The following is a 24,278-nucleotide window of genomic DNA, read 5'->3' as shown; positions in this document are numbered from 1 at the left end:
AACATTTTTTTTTTTACTTTTGAGCAACATTCATGTTATTCATGTTACACACAGACAGAAGCGAACAGTAAAAGACAGAGCGCAGAGGAAAGAGAGCAATTAAAGAAACAAAAGCAATGCAAAAATGTCCATACAGGCAGTATAAATCAAACAGGAAACAGGAATACCAGTTCAGACATGTTTAATGCAAATCAGTCAACAGCTAGTAAATATTATGAAAAAGTATAATTCAGACACAGAGCAAAAACTTTACAGTGATTAACAAGAACTACATTGGATGAGAATAAAGGGCAGGTGCAGCATTAACAGCACAGCACTGACTGAACACTGAGATAGATGAATAGGCTCATATCCTGGACAGGCACTTTCTGCAGTTGTAATGTATTCGCTCGGAGTAAAGGAGGGGAACTGGGTAGCAGGGAACAGGCATTGGCATGTCAGCACACAGAACACTTGAGCTTGAGCAGACACACACTTAAAGAACTGGAATGTATATTCATAATTATAGTTTTCAATAGACTAGTCATTATTAGGCATATGTTATACATGAAGTCAAACAGGAATTTATTCATATACTGTACCATGGTTCCATTTTGATTTTTGCTCAAAAAAAGGAACACAAAAAAATTTAATATATAAAAATGGAAACATTATAAGCGTTATTGCATCAGACTGGGTCTAAATGTAAATGTTAGAAACCATTTGTTGTTAATAATTAAGTGTTATAAAATATAAAATTCTATGTTTCCTGGAAAAAATAAAGAAACAATTCTAATAACTGACAGAATATTTATATGTTATGTCAATATTAGTATGTCAGCCTGGACAATCATATGCAGTATTACTATAGAAAATAATTTTTTTTCATGTTCATAATATTTATGCACTGGGTCTGTTTGGCACAAAATGATATCTGCATCTTCCATATCTGTGATATACACTGCTCAAAAAATAAAGGGAACACTTAAACAACACAATGTATCTCCATGTCAATCACACTTCTGTGAAATCAAACTGTCCACTATGAAGCAAAACTGATTGTCAACAAATGCTGTTGTGCAAATGGATTAGACAACTGGTGGGAATTATGGGTGATTAGCAAGACATCCCCAATAAAGGCGTGGTTCTGCGGGATGCTACCTCTGCATTTGTGCAAGGAGGAACAGGAGGAGCCCTGCCAGAGCCCTGCAAAATGTGCATGTGTCTGCTCAAATTGCCAGAAACAGATTCCATGAGGGTGATATGAGAGCCCAATGTCCACAGGTGGGGGTTGTGCTTACAACACCAAGATTGGCAAATTCATCACTGGTGCCCTGTGCTCCTCACAGATGAAAGCAGGTTCTCACTGAGCACGTGACACCTGACCGAGTCTGGAGACGCCGTGGAGATCCTCCAGCATGACGGTTTGGCAGTGGGTGAGTAATGATGTGGGGCGGCATTTATTTGGGGGGGGTCACACAGCCCACCATGTGTTCGCCAGAGGTAGCCTGATTGCCATAATGTGCCAAGATGAGATCCTCAGACCCCTTGTGAGACCATATGCTGGTGCGGTTGGCCCTGGGTTCCTCCTAATGCAAGACAATGCTAAAGTGTGGCTGAGTGTGTCAGCAGTATCTGCAAGACAAAGGCATTGATGGTATGGACTGGCCCGCCCGTTCCCCAGACCCACATCTGGGACATCATGTCTCGATTCATCAACCAACGGCACATTATACCACACACTGTCCAGGAGTTGGCAGACGCTTTAGTCCAGCCTGTAGTGTATTTTTCCAATTTAATTTTGAGTGTGACCTGCATGGGTTTATAAATTTGTTTTCCATCGAAATTTTTTGATTGATTTTTGTCAGCACATTCAACTATGTAAATAGCAAAGTATTTAATAAGAATATTTCCTTAATTCAGATCTAGGATGTCTTGTTTTTGTGTTCCCTTTGTTTTTTGAGCAGTGTAGATTCCACATCAAGATGCATCTAAGAGACCTTGAAGATGTGTAGAGGTACAGTATCTGATGATTGCCAGCTCATTATGAAGAATTATTAAAGAAAGGCTACAAACACTCCCAAAATATATATTTAAAATGTTATTGTAGCAAAGTATGGCTTTTCGTAGTTATTGGCCCCATGTCCTTCCAGTGTTCATTGTTAGCTCATTTGCTACAGAGTCTTATATTAAAGGTTTAGTTAGTAAATGGTTTTGCCATTTTTCTGATGTATTTGTGTATATGGCAATGCTATGTTACAGTATGAGACTGTACTGTACTTAACCCTTTCAGACAATGTAATATTTAATATGCACAAGCATGCATGTACTCCTAAAACCACCTAGGCAATAAATAAATAGTGCTTTGCGCTGAATAATTCAAATGCTTTCCATCAACGACCATTTTACCGAAATTATACACACTATTTGTACAAAGCACCAAATATCAGACCCACGCAAAGAAAAACAGGACGAAAGCAATAGTGCCAAAATACAGCTCTTCCGTTGGCTAGTCACGGCGAAGATCAAAGATGGCCATTTAACGCACCTCCGCCTGAACGTTCTCCAGTCTCTCAGCACCCTAATTCTCTTCTCAGCCTTCACTGCTTGGCACTGATGTGCTGCGCTGCACATGGCTCTCCAAGCTCTTTGCTGGCCCCTCCAAACACCTCCAGGTCTTGTTCTGTCCAGGGCACCACATTCCCCAGCACCCCATGACTGCAGTGAGCCACGGCAGACACTTCGCTAGACCTCAGCACCCGGTCCCAAAGGTTCAGCTGGGACAGGTCTCCAACCATCGCCTGACTGGCATCGAAGCCACCACCTAGGGTGTCCTACAGAATCAGGGAAGGGCAAAGTTAGAGGAAGGAAACTTTGCAGACAAACAGAGGGGAGAGTGTATGTGCGGTGTAATCCTTGTTTAAACAAAATCGAAACCAAGATGTTCTGAAAGCTCAGTAGGAGGAAAATATTGATCTTGAGGTGGGAGGAGGGTCCCGGCAGGGCAGCCGAAAAATGCAACACAGCTCAGTGTTCTGAACAGAGCTGGACCAACCCTCTTCCTCGTGTATTTGTGTTGATTTTCGACTAAAATGGTCTAAATGATCATAATAATTAAGGCTGCACACTCTTACTTGCTCTTGGCCCAGGATGAGGACCCCACCCGGTCGGATGACATGGCCGCTGGACATGGATTTCCCCTCCCCCTTCAGCTTGCCTCCCTGATAGGTTCTCCACGTTCCACCCTTGTTGTTCCATGTCACACAGATGTGCTGCCAGCTGCCCAGAGTCAGGTTGAGAGGCAGGGTTGTCACCTACAGGTGGGAGGACCAAAGAGCGAAATGTAACCGAAATGACAGGAGTGCTACTCTGGGCACAATCTCATCCGTCTTAAAGCCGGGAATTCCAAATTGTAGATCTCTGATTGGGACAAATTAAAGAAAACACAGAAAGAATGTTTGATTTTCTTATTCGAGTTGAGGTTTCTCAACACCTGACTTCAGCATTCATGTCAAATGCCGAGTCACAGGGAAAGCTCAGTTGAAGGTGTCACTGCTTCCTTATGTTTTTACTGTACGCCGCAGATAAAATCATCATCCACTTCACTCCACCTGCATTCTTTGTTTTATACCTTGAACATGGATTTGAATGAACTGAGGAAAACTGCGATTAAAAATGGTTTAAAATGGTCAGGGTTAAGTGTAAGTGGGCTTTGATCCTGTGACTTTGTGGCCTTCTGGTTCAGAGGCGAGCGAGTTAACCACAAGGCGACTACCATTACAACAACAACCTGGGGATTTTAAGAACACCACCACAATGTTACGCTACATTCTGAGACGAGTGCACCTGGCCTAACACGTGACCCTAATCACTCGTTTTGTCCACCCTAATTACTGCCATGTGTGTTTTCTCTCTCTCTCTCATTCTCTCTCTCTCATGCTTCCTCCCTTTCGGCGTGACAGCATTAATCTCCTGGAAAAGTTTGCTTAAAAAATATTTCCCTTGATTGAACGTGCCAGTATCCAGTATACCAGCTTTGCATTAATATTTTGTATTTCAAAATATGGATACAGATTGCCCTCTGCCGTCTCTTAAAGGATTGCCTAAATAACCGAAGCGTCGTCTTATTAGGCTATAAAAGCGATTGCGGCCTTATTCCTACCTTGTCGTTAATAAGCAGCTCCACCGATCGGTGTTTCCCCTCCAGAATCACAAGCTCATTGGGCTGCGAGGGCACGGCGTATGAGAGAGGGGTGCCTATGTACCCCTGAGTTGGCCGTAACCATAGGCAAACCGTAAAAGCATGGAGCTGTGGAACCGGCCGAGTCACCAAGCCGTACATGGTTCTGGTCCGTGTGGGAAGGGAGAGACTGAAGCCTTGAAAGTGTCCTGTAGAAATCAAATAACAATCACGAGACAAGGCAAAACATTACATAACCAATTTGTGACAATTTGAGAGCTGTTTCCAATAAAAAAGTCAGATAAAAGATTCTTTGAATTTTGTGAAATTTCTTTGAAGAATATATAACATTACAGATTGTCGATGACTTCACACTGGACCCACAAAAATTTGAACCCCACAGAAGGGTTGATCATGTCTCACTGCAGATTCCTGTCCCCTCTTGCCCTTCATGAACCTTCATGAATTCTTTTTACCCACCTTTTTTTCAGACCCTTGGTTCTTTATTACACAGCAGCTTTAGTTCCTTTGATTTTCATTGTTTATTTATTGTTTGCTCTATCTGCTCAGCCTTCTGGTCCTTCTCTCACACTCCCTTGAATTGAATTTTTAATTGTTATTCTGTCCAGTTGCTGGATATGAAAGTGTTGTAAGAATTCTGTGCTTCTGCTCTGGCTAAATGTAGGTGGCTGGTTGAAGGAGAAGGCACGTTGCAGAATTGCTCTGTGTGCAGTTGGGAAGTGCAATATTATATTTGATCATTTTTCACTCACTCACTTTCTATGAAGACACCCAGGGCCACGCAGGACACCACTCACAAACACACTCAATTCAGAGTCTCCAATTCACCTAGCGTACATGCTTCTTGCATGGCCGATAAATATGGCCCCGGAGAAGACTTACGCCAAGAGCAAACTGTGCACAGAAAAGGTCCGATTCCAACTCGTACGTTACACATACATTGTAGAGTGCTCAAAATGCCATTTAATTTTCATTGTTTTTGCACATTGTGACACATTCTCTCTCTCTCTCTCTCTCTCTCTCTCTCTCTCTCTCTCTCTCTCTCACCTTGTTCCAAGCCAGCGATACGCTGGTGCAGCGTCTGGATTCCCTGGTCGATGTGTTGCCTGTGCTTTTGGCTCTCTCGTCGGAGGGCCATCCTCTCCTTCTCCAGGAGCTCCATCTTCCTGGCAAGCTCTCCCTCCATGTCTTCCACGCGGGACTGCACCGCTTCCCCGTGGCCACCGCGGGCGCTGGCGAGTCCACCTGCTCCTCCTTTTATTCCCTTGCCGGTGTGATTATGGGCCTGGGGTCCCATTTCTGACTACGTGGAGGAATTTTCAAAAATAATCTGTTATTTGATTCATCCTGAACTTCTGTGGAGAAACGACTGGTCTTCTTGTCTGCTGGATTCTATGACAACGTTCACCGAACAAACACCGCAAATAACGCGCTTTTCGACAGCGCCGCGGTGCTGAAAGCTGATTGGCCATTCAGCGCACGGCGCGGCATCGATAATTCCCGCCGCGGTCGCACCGTCTGTGACGGAATTCTGCATATTTTACAGCGTCCGCTGAGCTCAAACAGCCATTAGTACGGGGACCGAAAGCATCGGGGTCCTACGTGCGCAGAATGTGCGATGGAGCGCAGGTCGTTTCGTGCGCGCGCACGGCCACCACCATGAGCAGCATTGCTGCAATTATTATTATTAATAATTATTATTATTCATGTTATTTGTAGAACATTTCCTTTTAAGCAAGCCCACGTAAGGGTCTGTTTATATGGCAAATTGGCGCCAGTCGACTGGTGTGTTGGTGTTGAGTGATGCGCGCGCCCGCCCCCGAAGAAAACCGCACAAAGCAGCAAAACTCGCCCCATCATATCATATCCTATCATGGTCATTGTTATTTATGTAGATATTACTATTTTTATTATTTATCACTAGCGTCGCCTTCGCCTTATTTTTTCCCAATGTTGAAACTGTTTAAAAGCGCTTATGCTGTATATATATATTTTATAGATACAGCATAATATATATTTATTTTATCATATATATTTTGGTATTATTATTATTATTATTAAACGGAAAGGAGAGTGTGAGTAGTACCTCCAGTTTCTCAATGCGGCTCTTCAGCTGGACTATGGCCCGCTCCAGCTCCGCCACCGCGGCTGACGGCGGCGCCTCGTCCCGCACCATGTGCTCGCCCTGGCCGTCCCGGGACTCGTCCCACACCCCCGCGCCCCGCTCCTGCACGCCGCCGGCGTCCAGCGCGCCCTCGCACTCCGACAGCTTGCCCGTCAGCTCGCGGATGGTGCGCTGGTCGGTGAGGATCTCCTCCTTCTGCTGGAGGACGGTGTGGCGGAGCTCGTCGGCCGCGGCGCGCAGGTAGCCCCGGTCCTCGCCGGCGAACAGCGACGGGTCGTCCGCTTGTTGCTGAAAGTTTGGGGGCTTGCACTCCCCGGCCGGGACGGGGGTGCAGAGGAGCCTGCTGTAAGTTGCGTGCGCGCCACCGCTCGGGAAGGTGGGCCGGGACCCGGCGCCGGTCTCGGCACCCTGGAGAGCGTCCGCCGAGCCGGGGACGGCGGTCTGGACCCCCCCGGCCGGGGACAGCGACTGGTTGTCGGCCAGCGGCTGAGCGGCGGCGGCGGCGGAGGCGGGGGAGCCAGTGTGGACCGCGGCGATGATGCAGATGACCGCTCCGACGAAAGCCACCATGCCGGCGGCCAGAATGACGACGATGAACTTCAGGGTGGCGGTTCGGACGCTCGGTCGCTTCGGAGAAAGACAAGCCTACAGCGGCGAGCGCGCGAGTGGGAGCGAGTGGCCCGCGCGCGCCACCATAGCGGAGTGGCCGTGCGCGCGTCCGACAACGGCGCCGTATCGATGTATCGATATGTGCATAAATATCGAGCGGCTTTCCAGGAAGCTGGAGGAGAGTAGCCTCGCCTCGGCTGGTGGGTAGAAGCGCTGCGGATCCTGGCGGGGGGCGGGTCCGGGACGGTGGGGGAGGAGCCAGCCGCGTCTTTAATGGGGAGGGGGAGGGGGACGGGGGGGTCTCACGGCAAATGTGGAGGTCTGAAGCATAATCTCGCCTACTGCAGTATGTCAAACTACACACAACACACACACCTGTTGAAACAGACATACGTTCTGTTTTATTATTATTATTTAAATATATATAGTTGCATTTTTATATGAAATACAATGTTATATTCCATAGTTGTCAATTATTTACTGACCAGCAAGAATCGATGGTTTGTTTATTGATCAGGAGGCCATTAGAGAAGTGAAATACCGACTGGTGTCAAGAAAAACAGACACCTTAGTAGGCAATTTTCCCATTTTTACCATGGAGCTTTGACAGTACCAATTCAGAACACTAAGAATCTGTCGAATTATGGCCAGTAAACATTGCTCGAACATCACAGCTTTTAATTACTTTTATTCTGAACAGTACATTTAATCAGACAATTGTTCACTGATGAATTATATTCACACTTAAAGAAATAATATTAGGTGCATGTTTGACATCCAAAAAGTTCTAAATACATGAAACTATCTGTTCCTCAATGGACAAATGCATTATTATTTCCCCCTTTCCATCCCCAAACAGACAGCAGAATGGAGAAGTAAAAGAATCCATCTTTTTCTCCTCAGGTCACGGCATGACCCGGTTGCTGCAGTTCTGGGGAGGGGGTGGGGTTTGGTTCTATAGCACAATGTAATGTCCTGTGTTCCGAGGGTGCCATCTGGTGTACAGCATTTTCACTGCTGCTTGTCCATTTACAGCTCCGGAGAGCTGCTGCAGTTGTAATTATTGTCATGGAAGTAAATAATTATTAAAATACCCTGTTTGTCTTCTGTGAGAAGGATTGTCTCATCTTCATTATCACTGTCATTGATTCAGCCTTTAATTGTCACAGAACAAATGGCATCTTCTCATGCTGTGCTCGTAAAGAAGATGCTGCTTTTATTCAGCAGGCCAGATGAAGGTATGAAGTATCATTTCCAACCTACTGGAGAAAGCTATCAACAGTATAAAAAACATCTAGAAAGTCTCATTTACAAAGTTTATTATGAAACCCTTGCAAAAAAAAAAGATTAAAGTAACGTCAAACCATGCATGCAGAAACAAGTAGAAGGTCTGATGAAACCATCAAGATGGTTTTATGTAACCAGGTCTTTCGGGGGAGGGAGCGACTGAAGTATTCTTCTTTGGGCTGATGAATCCATCAGGGGTCTTATTGCAGGATCATTGATCTGAAATGATTACAAATGATCACACTGTGATTACGTAACCACCATCAAAACGATGTTAGAACCACGCCAATCACAGCAACTCATTTCCATGCACACAGCCACTGCTCCTATCTCCTCTCTTGTGGCTAACGAAGGTCTCACGTGACCATGTGGCATTATCTCATCACCAACATCACCAATGGGCTCAGTTTGCAGTTAAACCAGAAAGGCCATATTGGTTTATACACTGCTCACTTAAACAACACAATGTGTAGTCAATCACACTTCCACTTAGCAAGCAACATTGACAATTTCACATGCTGAGGTGCAAATGGAATAGACAACAGGTGGGAATTATAGGCAATTAGCAAGATGTCCCCAATAAAGGTGTGGTCCTGCAGGTGGTGACTACAGACTACTTCTCCTTTCCTATGATTTATGGCTGATATTTTGGTCGCTTTTGAATGCCGGCGGAGCTTTCACTCTAGTAGTAGCATGAGACTGAGTCCCACACAGGTAGAGCAGCTCATCCAGGATGGCACATCAATGCGAGCTGTGGCAAGAAGGTTTGCTGTGTCTGTTAACATAGTGTCCAGAGCATGGAGGTGCTACCAGGAGACAGGCCAGTGCATCAGGAGACGTGGAGGAGGCCGTAAGGGGAGGGCAACAACCCAGCAGCAGGAACAGGAGGAGCCCTGCCCTCCAACAGGCCACAAATGTGCATGTGTTTGCTCAAATGGTCAGAAACAGACTCTAAGAGGGCCCTACGTCCACAGGTGGGGGTTGCGCTTACAGCCCGCACAGCCCTCCATGTGCTCACCAGAGGTAACCTGACTGCCATAAGGTACCAAGACGAGATCTTCAGACCCCTTGTGAAACCATGTGCTGGTGCAGTTGGCCCTGGGTTCCCCCTAATGCAAGACAATGCTAGACCTCATGGGTCAAGTGTGTCAGCAGTTCCTGCAAGACGAAGGCATTGATGCTATGGACTGGCCCGCCCGTCCCCAAGACCTGAATCCAACTGAGCTCATCTGAGACATCATGTCTCGCTCCATTCACCAATGCCACGTTGCACCACAGACTGTCCAGGAGTTGGTGGATGCTTTAGTCCAGGTCTGGGAGATCCCTCAGGAGACTATCCGCCACCTCATCAGGAGCATGACCAGGCGTTGTAGGGAGGTCATCCAGGCATGTGGAGGCCACACACACTACTGAGCCTCATTTTCACTCATTTTAAGGACATTAAATCAAAGTTGGATCAGTCTGTAGGTTGTTTTTTTTTACTTTAATTGTGAGTGTGACTCGAAATCCATAATAGTACATTTGATTTGCCATTGATAATTTTGTTGTCAAAGTATTTTTAATAAGAATATTTCATTCAGGTGTAGGATGTCTTATTTTTGTATTACCTTTATTATTTCAGCAGTGTACATGTTATCATTAGATTTAATGCTGCATTATCTCTAGGATGTTTGTACCAGATGCCCATTATGTGTCCTTGTAATTACTCTCCTGCTTCTTGGTTCAAAATGCACGGACTTTTAATAAGAGTGAATAGGTATGCGCTGGTGTTTGGAGATTTGGCTGTTTTGGTGGATGATCCATGTATGCTTGTAATATAGACAGCACTACAGTTCTGTGACTGAACTCTGCCTGACCTCGTCATTGTCCTGAACTATTATCCTTCTGCGTTCAACAAATTCTCCCCCACAAGTTAGAGTCTTACATAAACACTATAGTGTATAGTGCAATGTTTACTGGCCATAATTCGTCAGATTCTTAGTGTTCTGAACTGGTACTGTCAAAGCGCCATGGTAAAAATGGGAAAATTGCCTACTAAGGTGTCTGTTTTTCTTGACACCAGTCGGTATTTCACTTCTCTACTTAAGTCAGCCTTCAGGGTCCTGCATTACCAAAACACCATTCAGCTACACTCATGCATGTTATATGTTATTTAATAATGTTATTTTTTATGTACTATATTATATGTGGGGTTCTATGTGGTGATTAATTCAGATCTCTCTCTCTCACACACAAAGAGATGGGTAATATATTAAAATCTGAGAGGGCAGACATAAAATAGAAAAATCCAAGACAAATGAAGAACTGACACACCACACATACACACACACACATATATATATATATATAGTGTGTATGTACTGATGTGCATTTATATAAAACAAGGTGAACCTTTGACATGTAAGGATTATTAAAAACATTTTGTAAAAAAATAAAACATGCAACAAACATTACAAAGCCGTTTTTCTTTCTTCTTTTGGATACACTGACAATTATTTCTATGTAATCGTGTCCCAAAGATAATTACTAGGCAGTCAGCTGAAGTGCATAAAAACTAGAAGGAAACTAAATGGTAAATGGCATGAAACCACAAAAGAAAGGTCAGAGCTCAATGCCCACTTTAACTATTTTCAAATGTATAAATCCTATTCAAATGTAGCAATGTCTGATGGAATATAATATTGCTTTATTTCTCATCACACGGGAACTAATTTCTGTCTCAGAGATGCAGGTGAAGATAATCTCTCTGCTGCCAGGTGCTTTCTGGAGGACTTCTATGAAACACTCTGGAAAGTATCTGGGCGAGGCCAAGTGCTCGGATGGGTTAAAGTGCATCTGTTTTACAGTCACACAGTTTTCTTTTATATTTGCATTGATTTCTATTCTGCACTTTGCTTGGTTAAAAAAAAAAAAGACCTCCAGAATTGCTTTAGTTCATCACTCTACACTACAGAAAGATTTAAAAAAAAACCTCACTACATCAATTAACATCTTATTAGTTGGAATCCACAATATATTTACAATTAAAAAGAAGACAGTTTGCCGCATGAGACAAGGCAAAGGATTTTAAATCAAGATAAATCAATGTAATGTAGTCACACTAAAACAGGACATAAGAAGCCAAACTGAATTATCATTCCCTGTTAAGACGCACAAATAGAAGACTTCTGACAAGGTAAGGACCTGGGTGTTGAACTAATGGCCTTGGGGGAACGATGAGCATGGATCACTGGCAAAGGGAACAGATCAGGGAACAGAGCAAGGGAACAGGTCAATCCCTTGCTTCTCCCCACAGATTTGGCCAAAGGATCCAGGTCTCCGCGTCACAAGATTTAAAAAATCTTCCGCTATACCCTATGAGCTCTAATATTCGAACATTCTGGCAGAGATGTGTGCATTTGGATGGACAATGAGTTTTTTTGTTTTAATATCAAAATCGTTGTCCCTGTAGATGTATGCCACAATAAAGTGTATGAGGTATACCACACTTTATCATTACAGTTTTAACCTGATGAAGGTAAAAAAAAATGGTGAACACTGGCTAAACCTAAAATGTAGTTAACCTGTCACACTTAATATTTTAGCATTGCCGTAATGTGGATAAACCCACCAAACCTGCTGTCAGTAACATTATAGTAAGTTTAAAAAAAAATCATAAATTAGACAGCATAGTTTAAAAGAGCAAAGCAATATTTTGTAACTACTGTAATGAGTAAAAACACATTAAACAAACAACAGCTACGGTTTACTTATTTCAGTGCATCCATACACCGTAAAAAGTGAGCACTGGCTAAACTTAAAATGTAGCTAACCTGTCACACCTAATATTGCCATAATGTAAACAAACCAATCAAACCTGCTGTAACCTCTTTATTTACATTACATCGATGTTAAAATATTAGGTGTGTCAGTGTTCACTTTTTACAGTGCAGCTTGACCTGAAATCCACAGATTTCGGGCAAATTTCTATACTGTTTGATATTGAATGGTACCGGTTGGAAAGGCACCAGTGACAAGTGTGAAGATAGGCTTCAGTGGAACAGCACGGCATAACCAAGTTTATATTATATAATTAATAAATTACAACTTCATAAACTTAAAAGTTAAAATTAAGTTTGAGCTCATCTGTTTAAATCAAATTAAATATCTGATTCCAAGGAAAAAAACAAACAAACAAAAAAAAAAAGAATTAACTCCAGAAAACACTGTAGCGTCTCTCCTCTTACATTTAAGTTCTAAGAGTTCTACTGATATTTCAATCTACATAAACAAACTGCTGCGGTATTACGTTATATAAAGTATAAAGGGATTTTTTTTAATTAGGCTTAATAAAGAAATAAACTAGCTTTTGTCCAAACCTCGAAGAAAACAGCACATGCTGTTCGCTGCACTCACATTGGAGTAAAATCAAATAATTGAAATATATATTATATTCAGGTTTTGAATATAGGTCTCTTTGATTAAAAAGTAAAGGAACAGGGAAGACTGCACTGTATGTAGAGTATAAGACATCCATGTGAGCAAATCACCAACATATTTTCTCGCCTGAAAACCCATATTTCTGGCACTTTGTACAGCTTAAAGGCCACCGCACGGCACAGCAATGGAGCGAGGCACAGCAAGGCCACGGCTATCAACCCGGCGCCCCATCAGCTTTTGCCGCAGAACTCCTGTCCAATCGCGAACCGCCGCCGACAGCGGCCATAAAACCCGTCGCCCTCCAGGCCATTACAGCGGATGGGAGAGCAGAGCACTGCGTATTGTAGATCATAAAAATGATGCCCAGCAAGTACGGTCTCCCACCAGTGAGCAAGCTAGCTCCTGGTACGTTCAGCTGAAGGTCAAAGACGTTTTTCTTGCCTCTACCTGATCTTATGTTACAGGCACAGATATCTGTAGGACCAAATAATGGGAACACTCTAATGGTGTGTACAAAATTGTGCATTTGTGAAGAAAAGGGCTTTGCCGTCGCCATGGATACTGCAGTTAAAGGCATACCGAGGCGTCATCTATTTTTCAGCTTCATGAGCTGAAAAAAAAAAAAAAAAAAAAAAAACAACAAAACACCCAAATTGTCAATAAATATTAGAATACATATTAGAAATGTCACTAGATATGGCAAGAAGACTTCATGGTTTGGCCGGTGATGTTGGAGGTGCTGATGCTGCCACCACGCGGGAGTCCTGAAATCCAGGCGGATGGCAGAACTCTTTGATGGTGACAGTGAGAAGGTTTGTCGTGACATCTGTTACAACCACATTGGAGAAGCAAGACGCCTGGTCCGGGTGCCAGTCGGGACCTTCTGCGGAGACTTCATCCTGCAAACGGGGATTTGTGAAAAAACGCTTTTGCCGACGACGGGAGCTGACGGTCTGGTTGCAATCTAACCGGTTTTCACTTACGTTGGAAAGCGACAGGTCAAGGATCTGCTCGCTGTCTTCTGAGAATGAAGATGAGGTGGTGGAGGAGGAAGAGGAGCAGGACAGAAAAGAAGGCTTTGTGGCCATGTTTGCTGTGTTACTTGCGCTCTTCTGCACGCTCGATTCTGAACGGGCATGTGAAGGTATACCTGATGAGCCAGGGGCCTTCAAGAGGTTGTACTTCGATTGGGCAGGGGAAGGAGGGCCACATTCTGACCCCTCGGAACTGGAGGGTGGCTGTTCACACAGAGGTGACGTTTGGGACTGGTCTGATCCATCTGAATGGACCACTGAAGGCTTGAAAGAGAAACCAGACAAGTTCTTTTTGGTTTTATCTCCATCACCGCAGCTAACTGACTCTGTCTGATGGGTTCCGAGGGTCTTGCCAGGCATGAGGAACCTTGACCTACTTCCTGAAGAATGGACACCACTATAAGGCGCTTCACCAAATCTGCACTTCCCTATGATCCTGTTACGGGACGGGATTTTCGGGCGCCCCATTTGGGCTTGTTCGGCGCCACTGTGGTTAGTCTTTTTGGCGCCACCTGCACCTCCTGGTTTGTCAGTCACTTTGAGGTTAAGGATGATGCGTCCTTTTTTTATTTCACGCGGCTTGACCTTGCGGTTGAGGATGCGGACGGTCTCGGAGAAGGACGGGCGCGTTATCAAAAAGTTTGTGGGGCCGGCCGACTGTACTTCAGGACAGGAACGGGGCAGAGGGCGACGAGACATGCGGTGACATCGGTGGATGTCCTTCTTAAGTTTGTGGTTCGCTGCCCCTGAATGAAGCTTGGCATTGGGCACCGTGGAGGACGAGGTGGAGGTGGACGCAAACAAAGATGGCGCGGGGAAAGAAGTGGTCTTAGTGGACGACTGTGGAGGCTGAGGGAGATCGATTTCTGGGACAAAAGGCAAGCTCTTCTCTGTCTGGGTGCGGGCCTGAAAATCAAATCCCATCCGGTGAGATCCAGGTCATACAAATGAATCAATGTAAACATATGTACAGTGGACGCTTGTCATGTCTAAAATCTCACATTTCATAATGCTACATATGAAGATGCAACATTTTCAGGGTCTACATGAAAAGTGTAATTACTGAATAATGTATAGATAACGTTTATGCAAAGATAGTTTGCAGCACCTTCAGGAGTAATGTTTTGGGTTTTGGTCCTCTTTTCTTTGGTCCATAAAGTTCTTGTTCTCGTTCTCTGGTTGAGCAGAAGCAAAAAAGAAAAATATATATTATGACCATCACCAAAGTAAAAGTGGTATCGCAACTACATGCATCACACCAGTGAGACACCTTTCACCTCAACCTGAATAAAAATAAATAGAATAAAAAAAGGCACATAAACTCCCAGCCAGGGTGTAAATGTTCTAATACAACTTGGACTTGCCTTGCATAGAACTTTTTAAAAATATTGCATATGGTTCCAAATTTCGAAGCAGGTCATATGAGTGATTGGTCATATGAGTGTCCAATAATATGTAGGCCATATGATTGGACTAAACGGATGAGTGCTGACTGTGTTTTAGAAATCAGAACATGCGTTATTTGGGGAAAACCAAATTCTCCCAGACAACAATCTGGGCCATCTGCGAATATTTGTTTTTCCCATAACTGGGTGAAGGGCTGCTCATTCCTCTGCAGCGCGTGCATCATTTCAGCATCATTTCCTGTCAGCTCGCTTTCTCTTCCTTGCACCGACCACTTCACAGACTACTGGGCAACGGCCAAAACCAGCACAGTCAAACAGAGAGATGCTGACTGCACATACACACACACACACACACACACACACACACATTACACAGTGTCATGTTACAGCTCCTCTCACAATTACACAGAACTGCATGCTTTCATTACACAGGGCTGCTAACATGGAACACTGGAGAACTTGAAAAGGTGCATATGCCATGCTGCACTGCCTCAGATCACACACACACACACACACACACACACACACACACACATATATATATACACACACACACACACACACACACACACACACATATATATATACACACACACACACACACACACACATATATATATACACACACACACACACACACACACACTATTTGTAACTCACTTTTGTTCAAATGCTGTCACAAGTCGTTCATCAAGGATGTTGTCCTCGGGTTCCCAAGTGCTGTACCTGAAGGTATGAGCAAGCAAACTCAGGAGGAGGCTATTTCTTTTATTCTCTCTGTTAGTTAGAATTAAAACAATCTTTAAAATAGGAATAAAAAAATAAAAAATAAAAAAACTCACTTTACGGCCCATCCTTTCCACTTGACCAGATACTCTAGTCGCCCCTGAAATGAAGAAGGATGAAAGCAAGAGAAAGATGACGCGTAATAAGGCTGGAGTCCGTGATAAATCAGAGGTGGGTGTCTGGCTGTAGTGGCGCGTCTGGCAAGTGTCTCGAGTGCTTTGATGGAGAAAAGCTGTCATTTTCCGTTCAGTTATTCTAAAGGTAAAGTACATTTACTGCTTTCTAGACGAAAGGGTCCAGTTTATTCAACATAAAAGGCATTCTCTCTGACTTTTTAATGAGCCTCCGTCTGGTCTTTTGTCAAAATGAGCAAACCAGACAGACACAACAGCTGGCGCCCGCCGCGGTCGGCTGGCCGAGAGCACACCGAAATAGAAATACGGCACGAATGAACTGGTCTAATAAAATGCCAGGTGCTTTTAGGGCTTATTGAAGCTGCGTTAAAAAAAAGACCGGACCAACGCATCGTAAAACTGCACAGCAGCTAGCGACGTTCGACGCGCCGCGCGTTAAGGTTACGCGGACGGCGCGGCTAAAAAGGCAACAACAATGAAGCGGAGCCGCTAAGCGAGAAGAGAACCTTGCGAACGCGCCGCTTCAGGATGGCCTCCGCGGCGAACACGCAGTCCCCGGCCGCCGAGAGCTCCATCTTCTCGGGCTGCCTGCGGTAGTGCTCCGTGGCTGCCGACGGAACAGAGAGCCGCGCAGTGCGGCCTGGCAACATGGAACAGACGTGAGGGTACGCGGTGGTCCAGGGTGGTTGCCAGGTCTGTGCAAAAAGGCGCAGGGCACTGGCTAGTCGCCAATGGTCGGAAAAATAGCACAAAACCTTCAAAAGTCATTCTCATCTGAGGTCCTGCACATGGTTTTCAATGAAAGGAAAAGTGCATTTCTCCCACTTAGAGTTAAACTATTTAGTATGGCTTTATTTCAAGGTGGGATTCTATGCATATAAACACTTCGTTTCAGTTTGGTGTCGTTTAACTTACAGCAATAATAAATATAAAAACGAATCAAATGGATATGGCTATGGCTAATGCTAATTTCCACGTGGAAATAGCGGACCTGGCAACACGTGTCCCCCACTTGCGCCGCTCTTGTAATGCAGTAGGACTTGGGGTGGGGGGGTTGACTTTTTTTATGCTCATGATTGGCTGCCCAGCAGCTGGTCGTTAATGTGAACCTTAACGATGTAGAAATTATAGCCAGGAGCGTTAAACTGGTCTGGACGTCCACATTCTGATTAAATACAGAGGGCTGTAGAACAGACCAGGCCATTGCATTAATAGTGGCAGACAGGCATGTGGCCTAAATGCAGCTTGCACTGAAGCAAGCTACTGCACACAAGCAGTTAAAATGGTTTATTGTGTATTTGGGGTGCAAGACTTCCGCTGCATGGACATTCTGAAATGATTACAGTTGTTTCAAAGAAATTAGACAGAAGGTAAATGGTACCTATAGTTGCACCATATACATTACTGTTAAAGAAGTATAGAAGTTGATATAAAATTAAACTGACCCATGAATAGTCATTGACATATAATGCTATTGTTGCTTCTTTTAGCTGAGATAAACCTTAAAGCTAATTTAAAGCTAATTGTTGCAGGTAATGGGCCACTGAATATTTATGCAGATACTCCATTTATCATCCATTTCCAGCTACCATAGTCATTTAAAACATGAACAATGTCTGCACAGGATTTTTGATCAATTATTACAAAACAGTTGTAAAAAAAATAATCCTTAGCTTTTTAACAGAGCTATTTCATTGGATGATACATTAAAATAATTCTCTCACAGTGTCTCAAATGATATATTTCCATAAGGCACATTTTACGTTTTATCTAATTTTACACGGTGTGATTTGATGGGGCTGCCTTCCTGCCCTTTTAATCGTAAAGGTGTGTGTACTTTTGAACAGCCTGCCCTCTGAGACTTTTTATTACCTTCCTCTGTTAAATAATTTACAACCAAGTAAGTTACTCTTTCTCTCGCTCCCTCTCTCTCTCCCTAATGCGATAGATAACAGGTGGAACTCAGAAGAGGCAACAGAGCACATTGGATCCCATCTGTGTTGTAATTAAACAGGCTCCGTTTGTGGTGATTTTTACTTTTTTTGTCTCTCTATACTAAAAAAAGGTCAAAATGTCTGGCATAAACAGTGATCAGTTGCACCGATACACGCTGGAAATATATACGGTGAGTTCATTTTCTCAACATTGACTCTATATATTGAGTTGTTTTATATATTTTCCCATATTAATGTCTTTTTTTCTCCTTCCAGAATCTGATGGAGCAGTTCAACCCAAGCCTACAGAGGCTCGTTGCTCTGGGGAACAGTTATGTACAGGCTTTCCAAGGTACAAAGATCACCATTTTTGCACTGAATCAACCATTGCGGTGAATTATGAACCAGACAGGGGTTTCCACTTCTGTATTTGGTCTGCTGGTTAAAAAAAAAAAGCTAAAAAAAAAAAGCTCTGATTTGAAGCAGACATCCACTAAGATGTGTATGTGTGTCTGTGTGTGTGCACATCAGCTCTTGCCGACACAAGTGAGGCATATTTCAGTGCCCTTTCCAAAATGGGAGAACAAGCAGTACAGACCCTTACTTCTCGATCACTAGGTAAGAGATAAATTTTTTAAAATGTACCTATGTATACATTATATTGTTTTCATGATTATAATAATTTATATAGTATAAAGAGCGCGGACAGTGTTTATATGTGGGTGTAGAAAAATGCGACTTTTATTGGCCCAATTATAAGTCACAATGTCCTTCAGGTAGGGAGAGCAAAGTTTACCCATGAGGTGTTCCTGCTCTCTATTTCCTCTTTCTCTGGAAAACACCTCAAGCTTCCTTCTCAAGGAAGTGTTAGGTTGTTCGAGTGTGTGTGTGTGTGTGTGTGTGTGTGTGTGTGTGTGTGTGTGTGTGTTTGTAGTGTTAGGAGTTTGTCATGTTGGATAACATACTGGGCTGTGTGCCTTTGAAAGGGAGGGTTGCTTAGGGGTCCAGGCAGGTATCAGGTGATGGGAACTCTGAGTCCCCGTGAATTATAGATGATGACAGACTGCCGGCTGTGCCTGGGTCATCTGACCAAGTTACGGCAGGCCAAAAGGGATTTTGTTAGTTTAGTAAGCAGAACCGCTAAACTGCTACAGTCTACTAAAGAGTCGCGTAAAGAAAACACAGGGGGAGCTTGGCACGGATTCCGGGAGTTGAGTTTCCCATCTGTTTAACCTGAGGGTTTTGTTGTTGCTGTTGTCATTCTACTTAAATAGTTGGGTTAATTAATGGAGACACAAGTTACAACAAAGCATTTCTTGATATCACTATTTGTGAAATTCTGTTGTGCATAACTTGGGTTTATTTTGTTTTTTAATTGTTACAATAATTAGAACATTCGTTTTAAAACGGAATGTCCCATTTCAATTAGTTATATGATTTAATTACTTAAACTTGATTATAGACTTGATTAAACCATATTAGTTCTTACCTAGACCCTATTACATGTGATAAATAGCATTTATCAAACATAACTTAGTGTATGTTGTGTTTTTTTTTATTTGCTTTTCATTTAACTTTTTTTTTAATGAACATCTGTTCGCAGGGGACGTCTTGATCCAGATTTCGGAGAGTCAGAGGAAACTAACCACTGAGCTGGAGGGAGTGGTACGTTACCGTCCACTGTATAGTAATAACACAGCAGCGCAGTGCAGGAAACAACAAAAGAGCATGCAAGGTGTTAGTGTACATTTTATGTTTTTTAACCTCAGGGGTGTGGTTCTTAAATTTAAGGTGTGTCCTGATCCCTCATGTAGGGTAACTGCACATCACACTGCGGATCAAATACGTGGATTTTCCCTGTGGTGTGAAGGTGATAGCTTCCTTCTCACTGAGCAAACAGCAGTTTTGTACATTTGGCGGCACGTTTGATCACACTGATCAAAAGGGCAGAGGGAACTTTTAAAGATCGTTTGTGGTTCAAACGCAGATCAGGCTTCTTCTTCTGGATGCTGTGGGAGATTTAGGCATAGTAAATGAAAACATTGCTAATTACCACCCACAAGTGCAATATAAAAATGTCTTTAAAATTAAGTGTTTCTTTTCAAAAACTTGCTTGAGTTTGAAACAGGTCTCATATTTCTGGTTTAGCGAATGGAACATTTTCTGCATGTTCCATGGAGCTTGGACAGTGACACCAATGAACCATGTTTTTTGTAGTTCTGGCCAAGGGTTGTACCAGCATACCATAGTATTGTACCATACTTTGATGCCATCATCCTGTAGATGCCTGATCCCTCCATACAGTGGGGACCATTGCTGATCCACCACACCTGAGTGAAAATTAAAAGTGAAGTGATTTTCATTACGATGCACAGCAAGCACAGCACATGGTGCACACAACAAAATGTGTGTGCATTTAACCCTTGGTGAGCAGTGGGCAGCCATGACAGGCGCACGGGGAGCAGTGTGTGGAGACGGTGCTTTGCTCAGTGGCAACCTTCCGATTGCGGGTCCGTTTCCTTACCCACTAGGCCAACCACCAGCCCCTCATTTGCACGGCAGTGTGTATTCAACAATAGGGACTGCACTTATAGCAGGTTTTCATAGCGAGGTCTAACTAGTATTTTTCCACCAGTTCCGATGGTTCCACAATGAGGTGCTTCAAGAGATGAATAATAATGTAAAGCTTGATAAAGACTACATTTTGGTGAGTCTTTTACAGTTACTTCCTGCAGCCATTTTATCAAGATGACTAAATATCAGAAATCGGATTGATCTGTGGGATGGATTCATTTGCATTTTGTTTTCCAGAGCAGCAGACGGCGCTACGAAATGGAAGTAAGGAATCAGGCATCAGTCCTGGAGAGACAGCTCAGAAGGGGGGGCTACCAGGTATGTGTCAGACTAGGATTGCATTTGATTGCATTGATTGCACTAAATGCTCATAGTCTAATAGGTGTGTTTTGACCACAGGATGGCACTGGATACACTGATTTTCTAAAGGAAAGCCAGCGTGAAGCCTTGAAAGAGGAGGAGCGGAGGTATCGCTTCCTCGCTGAGAAACATTGTGGTTTCACTCAGTCCTTTGTCCACCTTATGTCTAAGGTGAAAATCCATACATTTTTGGTAAATCATAAACCTTGTCTTAAAATCCCAGTTTTTATTATTGAAATTGTTTTTTTTTTTCTGAAGTCCAGGAGCACTCTGCAGCAAAGTGCTGAAATTTGGAGAGACCGGGTGAATGAAACAAGATCGTCAAGGCCGCAGACCCCATCAGAGCAAGACACCAAGGTAGAGATTGGTTTATTAGGAAGGAATGGTGCAGTGACGGTGGCATTGTTGCTATATTAAGGTGTTTCGTACACCCTCTCTAAACAGATGAACAGAGAAGATGAGAGGGGTCGTTACAGGGCAGAGAGAGAAGAGCAAGCCCTTGGCAGATTGCCCTCTAGAGGTTGGCGGTTTATCTGTTGTAGAGTCCAGGTTAACAGTCTTTTTGTTGCTTTTTGTAATGAGCCGCTCCTTCTGTCCCTTGACGACGTTTCCAGGTCCTTCTCCCCAGCCAAGTCGCTCTCGTTCCAGTTCCTTTGGTGATTCGGCTGGTGCTGGAAAGATCATGCGAGCGCTGGTAGCCTACCCTCCGTCCTCCAACCCAACACTGCTGGCCTTCTCAGGAGGGGAGATCATCGCTGTGCTGGTTCCTGAGCCTCGCAACGGCTGGCTTTATGGACAATCTGAGGATGGCTCACGGTGAGAAGACATTTGTGTCTATGTGTAGGTTTTTTTGCTGTGAAAGTGTGGAGAAAATAGGATTTGTTAATTGCACTGACATCTGCATTTTTTAAAAGTCAAGGTTGGTTCCCTGCCTCTTATGTGGAGCCGGTCCATGAAGCTCCAATGCTTTCTGTTCCAAGGTAACATAAGCTTTCTTTTATTCAGTAAATAATCCTTAAGGTGACAGACTTAGGCCCTAGTATTAAGATGAGCTTTTGGTGATCTGATCACAATAGTGCAGCTCTAAGTACCTTTGGACACTCCTGGCATTAAAATGTGTAACCACACACATTTGAATGGATCAGATCTCACTTCCCCACTCTGGGTTACCAGATATTGTGAGAGGCCAGTGAAATTAACTCAGAAATCACACCTCTATTTGAGAGACCCCAGAACTTGTAATCATATCACCCATATCAGATGTTGATGCAAGGTCTAAAGGCCTCTAATTTCCCAACAGCCCCACCCTCAGGAACAGCCGCAGCTTGAATAATCTCTTGGATGATCCTGAAGCCAGAAGTCAAAGTCGTGCCGCTCCAGCAGCTCCACCATTACCCACAAAGATTAATGAGATGAGTATAGCCAAACCCTCCATGGAAAGAACATCAGAAAAGAGAGTAAGTAAATTATAGTATAAAGCTATGCGTTCAGGCATAGAAATAAAAATATAAAAAACATTAATTCCACTGAATGTAATGTAATACATCATCCTGGACAGCAGAGGCACTGTGGCAATGTGCTCTTTTCAATGACACCCCATCCCTCTTTCTGGTGGATTCATGGGGACAGCTCAAGTTGCTAAGAATGATGGGGTGAGGTGGTGTGGAGTGTCTTTGGAGTGCAGTGCTTTTTGACTTTATTAAAATTGCAGAATTTGCTTCCAACCAAATTTATGGCAAATGGGCATATTTGCTGTAAATATAAAGCATGCATCACACTTTCAAAAGCAGTTTCAAACTCATTTTCAACATCTTTTTATTTCAGAAAACAGGAGATAATGAGTCCCGACCGATACTCTTTCCCCGGTAAATTCCTAAATTCCTTTTTTGTTTTACAACATGAATTTGTAGTATTTTAACTAATTAAAAATATATGTTAATTTAATTGTGATTGCAGCCCCTAGAGGCTTATGAAATTATTGCTGAGCACTGGGATTATGTTCACCTTTGGCAATAATGGTGTGTTGTAAAGTCATACCTATGTTATTACGATCAGTTCAATAATTTATTTTATCAAGATAAATGATAACATAATTAAACAGGAACTGTGACAATGAGGCAAGAACTGAACGATCTTAATGCCTACACATATCGACATAACTCCTAATTAGCATATTTGATGAGAAGCAGGAGGTTCTGTAACACTTCGGCGTTATGTTTTTTTTCCTCAGAGGAACAAACCCTTTTGCCACGGTGAAGTTGAAGCCAACCACCACCAATGACAGATCGGCACCCCGTATTTAATTACTAATGGGCAGAGATTTGCTCATTGAAGTCAAGACAACAAGCAAGACATCAAAAACCTACAGATGTTATGAAGTGTTTCATGGAAGCATTTTTTTTCAGTCAAATACTCAGCGGTAATTCAAAAGCTGCAATATCAGTTTGAAGTTTTTACTCATGTTTTCATTACTGTTTAATTGGAACGCCAGTTTGGCACTCAACAGTAAGTAATTCACCTCTAAATCTTACCTCAGTCCAAATAATCATCTGATAACCAAGCTAATGTAAAAAAGATACAAATCTTCTAAAAACCTTATTCAGCAATTTTTTGACTTTGTGACCTTAACTCAACCTTTACTCACTACAACCATTAAGTAAACCTCAACAATGTATTTACATAAAATTACTAATTACTTATCTGGTGCAAAGTTAATATTTTTATTCTAAAGCTCTTACAAATCAAGCATGAATATTTTCTTAGTTTTTTCTCTTTAAATGAACAAAAAAAAGCCTCTATCCAACTCTCCTAATGGTCCTGCTTTTCTTCGGGCTAAGCTTCAGCTTGTAAATTTATATTGCAAATAACTTATGACTGCCTTTCTTGTATTGTAATTTATATTGCTAATTTATTTTCTTATTATCTTGTAGCTTACTACGTTATTTTTTTAGCTTTGTTACTGAAAAATTGTTTCATTTCATTGACTTGTTTCATTTCATTGTAATGTTGTCCTTGTGTTAACTTACAACTGACAAATAAAACTGAAACTGAACCTCAGAATCATACAGAGGGGGAAGGTCCCATGGGTCACCATGAGCAAAAGGAAGCTTTTTCCAAATGCCAGTTTCATTTTACACTTTCCAGGTCTACCTACATAACCAACCAGCCATACGATTTGAATTTTGTTTTTTAGTCTTTTTACAGCTTTCCAAATGTATCTTTTTAAGGTAAATGTGTGAAGAGTGATCTTTAGTCTGCACTACTTAACACTCTATCCAGCAGAATAAAATGGCCATGTGTTAGCTTACGTGAAATGCGTCCCAGGGGATAGTTGTCTTTTTTTTCTGTCAGTTTTACACAAACCCCACCCTGATATCAGTTTCCTTCAGCTCGTCTGGGGAGGTCCATTCTGTCCTTTCTTTCATTAAGT

At 43.0% G+C, this 24,278-nt stretch overlaps 2 protein-coding genes across 2 annotated transcripts; one reads left to right on the top strand and one right to left on the bottom strand.

Moving 5' to 3' along the window:
- Window positions 1-16,655, bottom strand: nptxra (neuronal pentraxin receptor a). The gene is made up of 10 exons (XM_028985945.1): window positions 16,487-16,655; window positions 15,903-15,946; window positions 15,721-15,786; window positions 14,763-14,829; window positions 13,343-14,560; window positions 6,267-6,950; window positions 5,228-5,483; window positions 4,142-4,368; window positions 3,114-3,293; window positions 1-2,813 (listed from the first exon to the last, which is right to left on the bottom strand). The coding sequence occupies exons 1-10, from the start codon at window positions 16,628-16,630 to the stop codon at window positions 2,580-2,582; spliced, it is 3,120 nt and encodes a 1,039-aa protein (XP_028841778.1). The 5' UTR covers window positions 16,631-16,655; the 3' UTR covers window positions 1-2,579.
- Window positions 16,017-23,727, top strand: baiap2l2a (BAR/IMD domain containing adaptor protein 2 like 2a). The gene is made up of 15 exons (XM_028986176.1): window positions 16,017-16,107; window positions 18,046-18,105; window positions 18,191-18,266; window positions 18,446-18,532; window positions 19,518-19,579; window positions 20,550-20,621; window positions 20,726-20,806; window positions 20,888-21,019; window positions 21,107-21,205; window positions 21,293-21,368; window positions 21,463-21,664; window positions 21,763-21,828; window positions 22,149-22,305; window positions 22,673-22,713; window positions 23,079-23,727. The coding sequence occupies exons 2-15, from the start codon at window positions 18,052-18,054 to the stop codon at window positions 23,149-23,151; spliced, it is 1,278 nt and encodes a 425-aa protein (XP_028842009.1). The 5' UTR covers window positions 16,017-16,107; window positions 18,046-18,051; the 3' UTR covers window positions 23,152-23,727.
- Window positions 23,728-24,278: the final 551 nt, after the last annotated feature.

The sequence above is a fragment of the Denticeps clupeoides genome, chromosome 7, assembly GCF_900700375.1.
Source record: "Denticeps clupeoides chromosome 7, fDenClu1.1, whole genome shotgun sequence".
Lineage (NCBI taxonomy): Eukaryota > Metazoa > Chordata > Actinopteri > Clupeiformes > Denticipitidae > Denticeps > Denticeps clupeoides.
This window is presented reverse-complemented; position numbering and strand designations above follow the sequence as displayed.

Excerpts from the sequence above, each read along its gene's own strand:
- baiap2l2a (XM_028986176.1), top strand. The coding sequence starts at position 18,052 with ATGTCTGGCATAAACAGTGATCAGTTGCACCGATACACGCTGGAAATA. Across the intron at positions 18,267-18,445 it reads TTATGTACAGGCTTTCCAAG|CTCTTGCCGACACAAGTGAG; the intron begins GTACAAAGATCA and ends TGTGCACATCAG. Across the intron at positions 21,020-21,106 it reads TTGTCCACCTTATGTCTAAG|TCCAGGAGCACTCTGCAGCA; the intron begins GTGAAAATCCAT and ends TTTTTTCTGAAG.
- nptxra (XM_028985945.1), bottom strand. The coding sequence starts at position 16,630 with ATGTTGCCAGGCCGCACTGCGCGGCTCTCTGTTCCGTCGGCAGCCACG. Across the intron at positions 6,951-13,342 it reads CAGCACCTCCAACATCACCG|GCTTGTCTTTCTCCGAAGCG; the intron begins GCCAAACCATGA and ends TCGCCGCTGTAG. Across the intron at positions 5,484-6,266 it reads GCCGCATTGAGAAACTGGAG|TCAGAAATGGGACCCCAGGC; the intron begins GTACTACTCACA and ends TCCTCCACGTAG.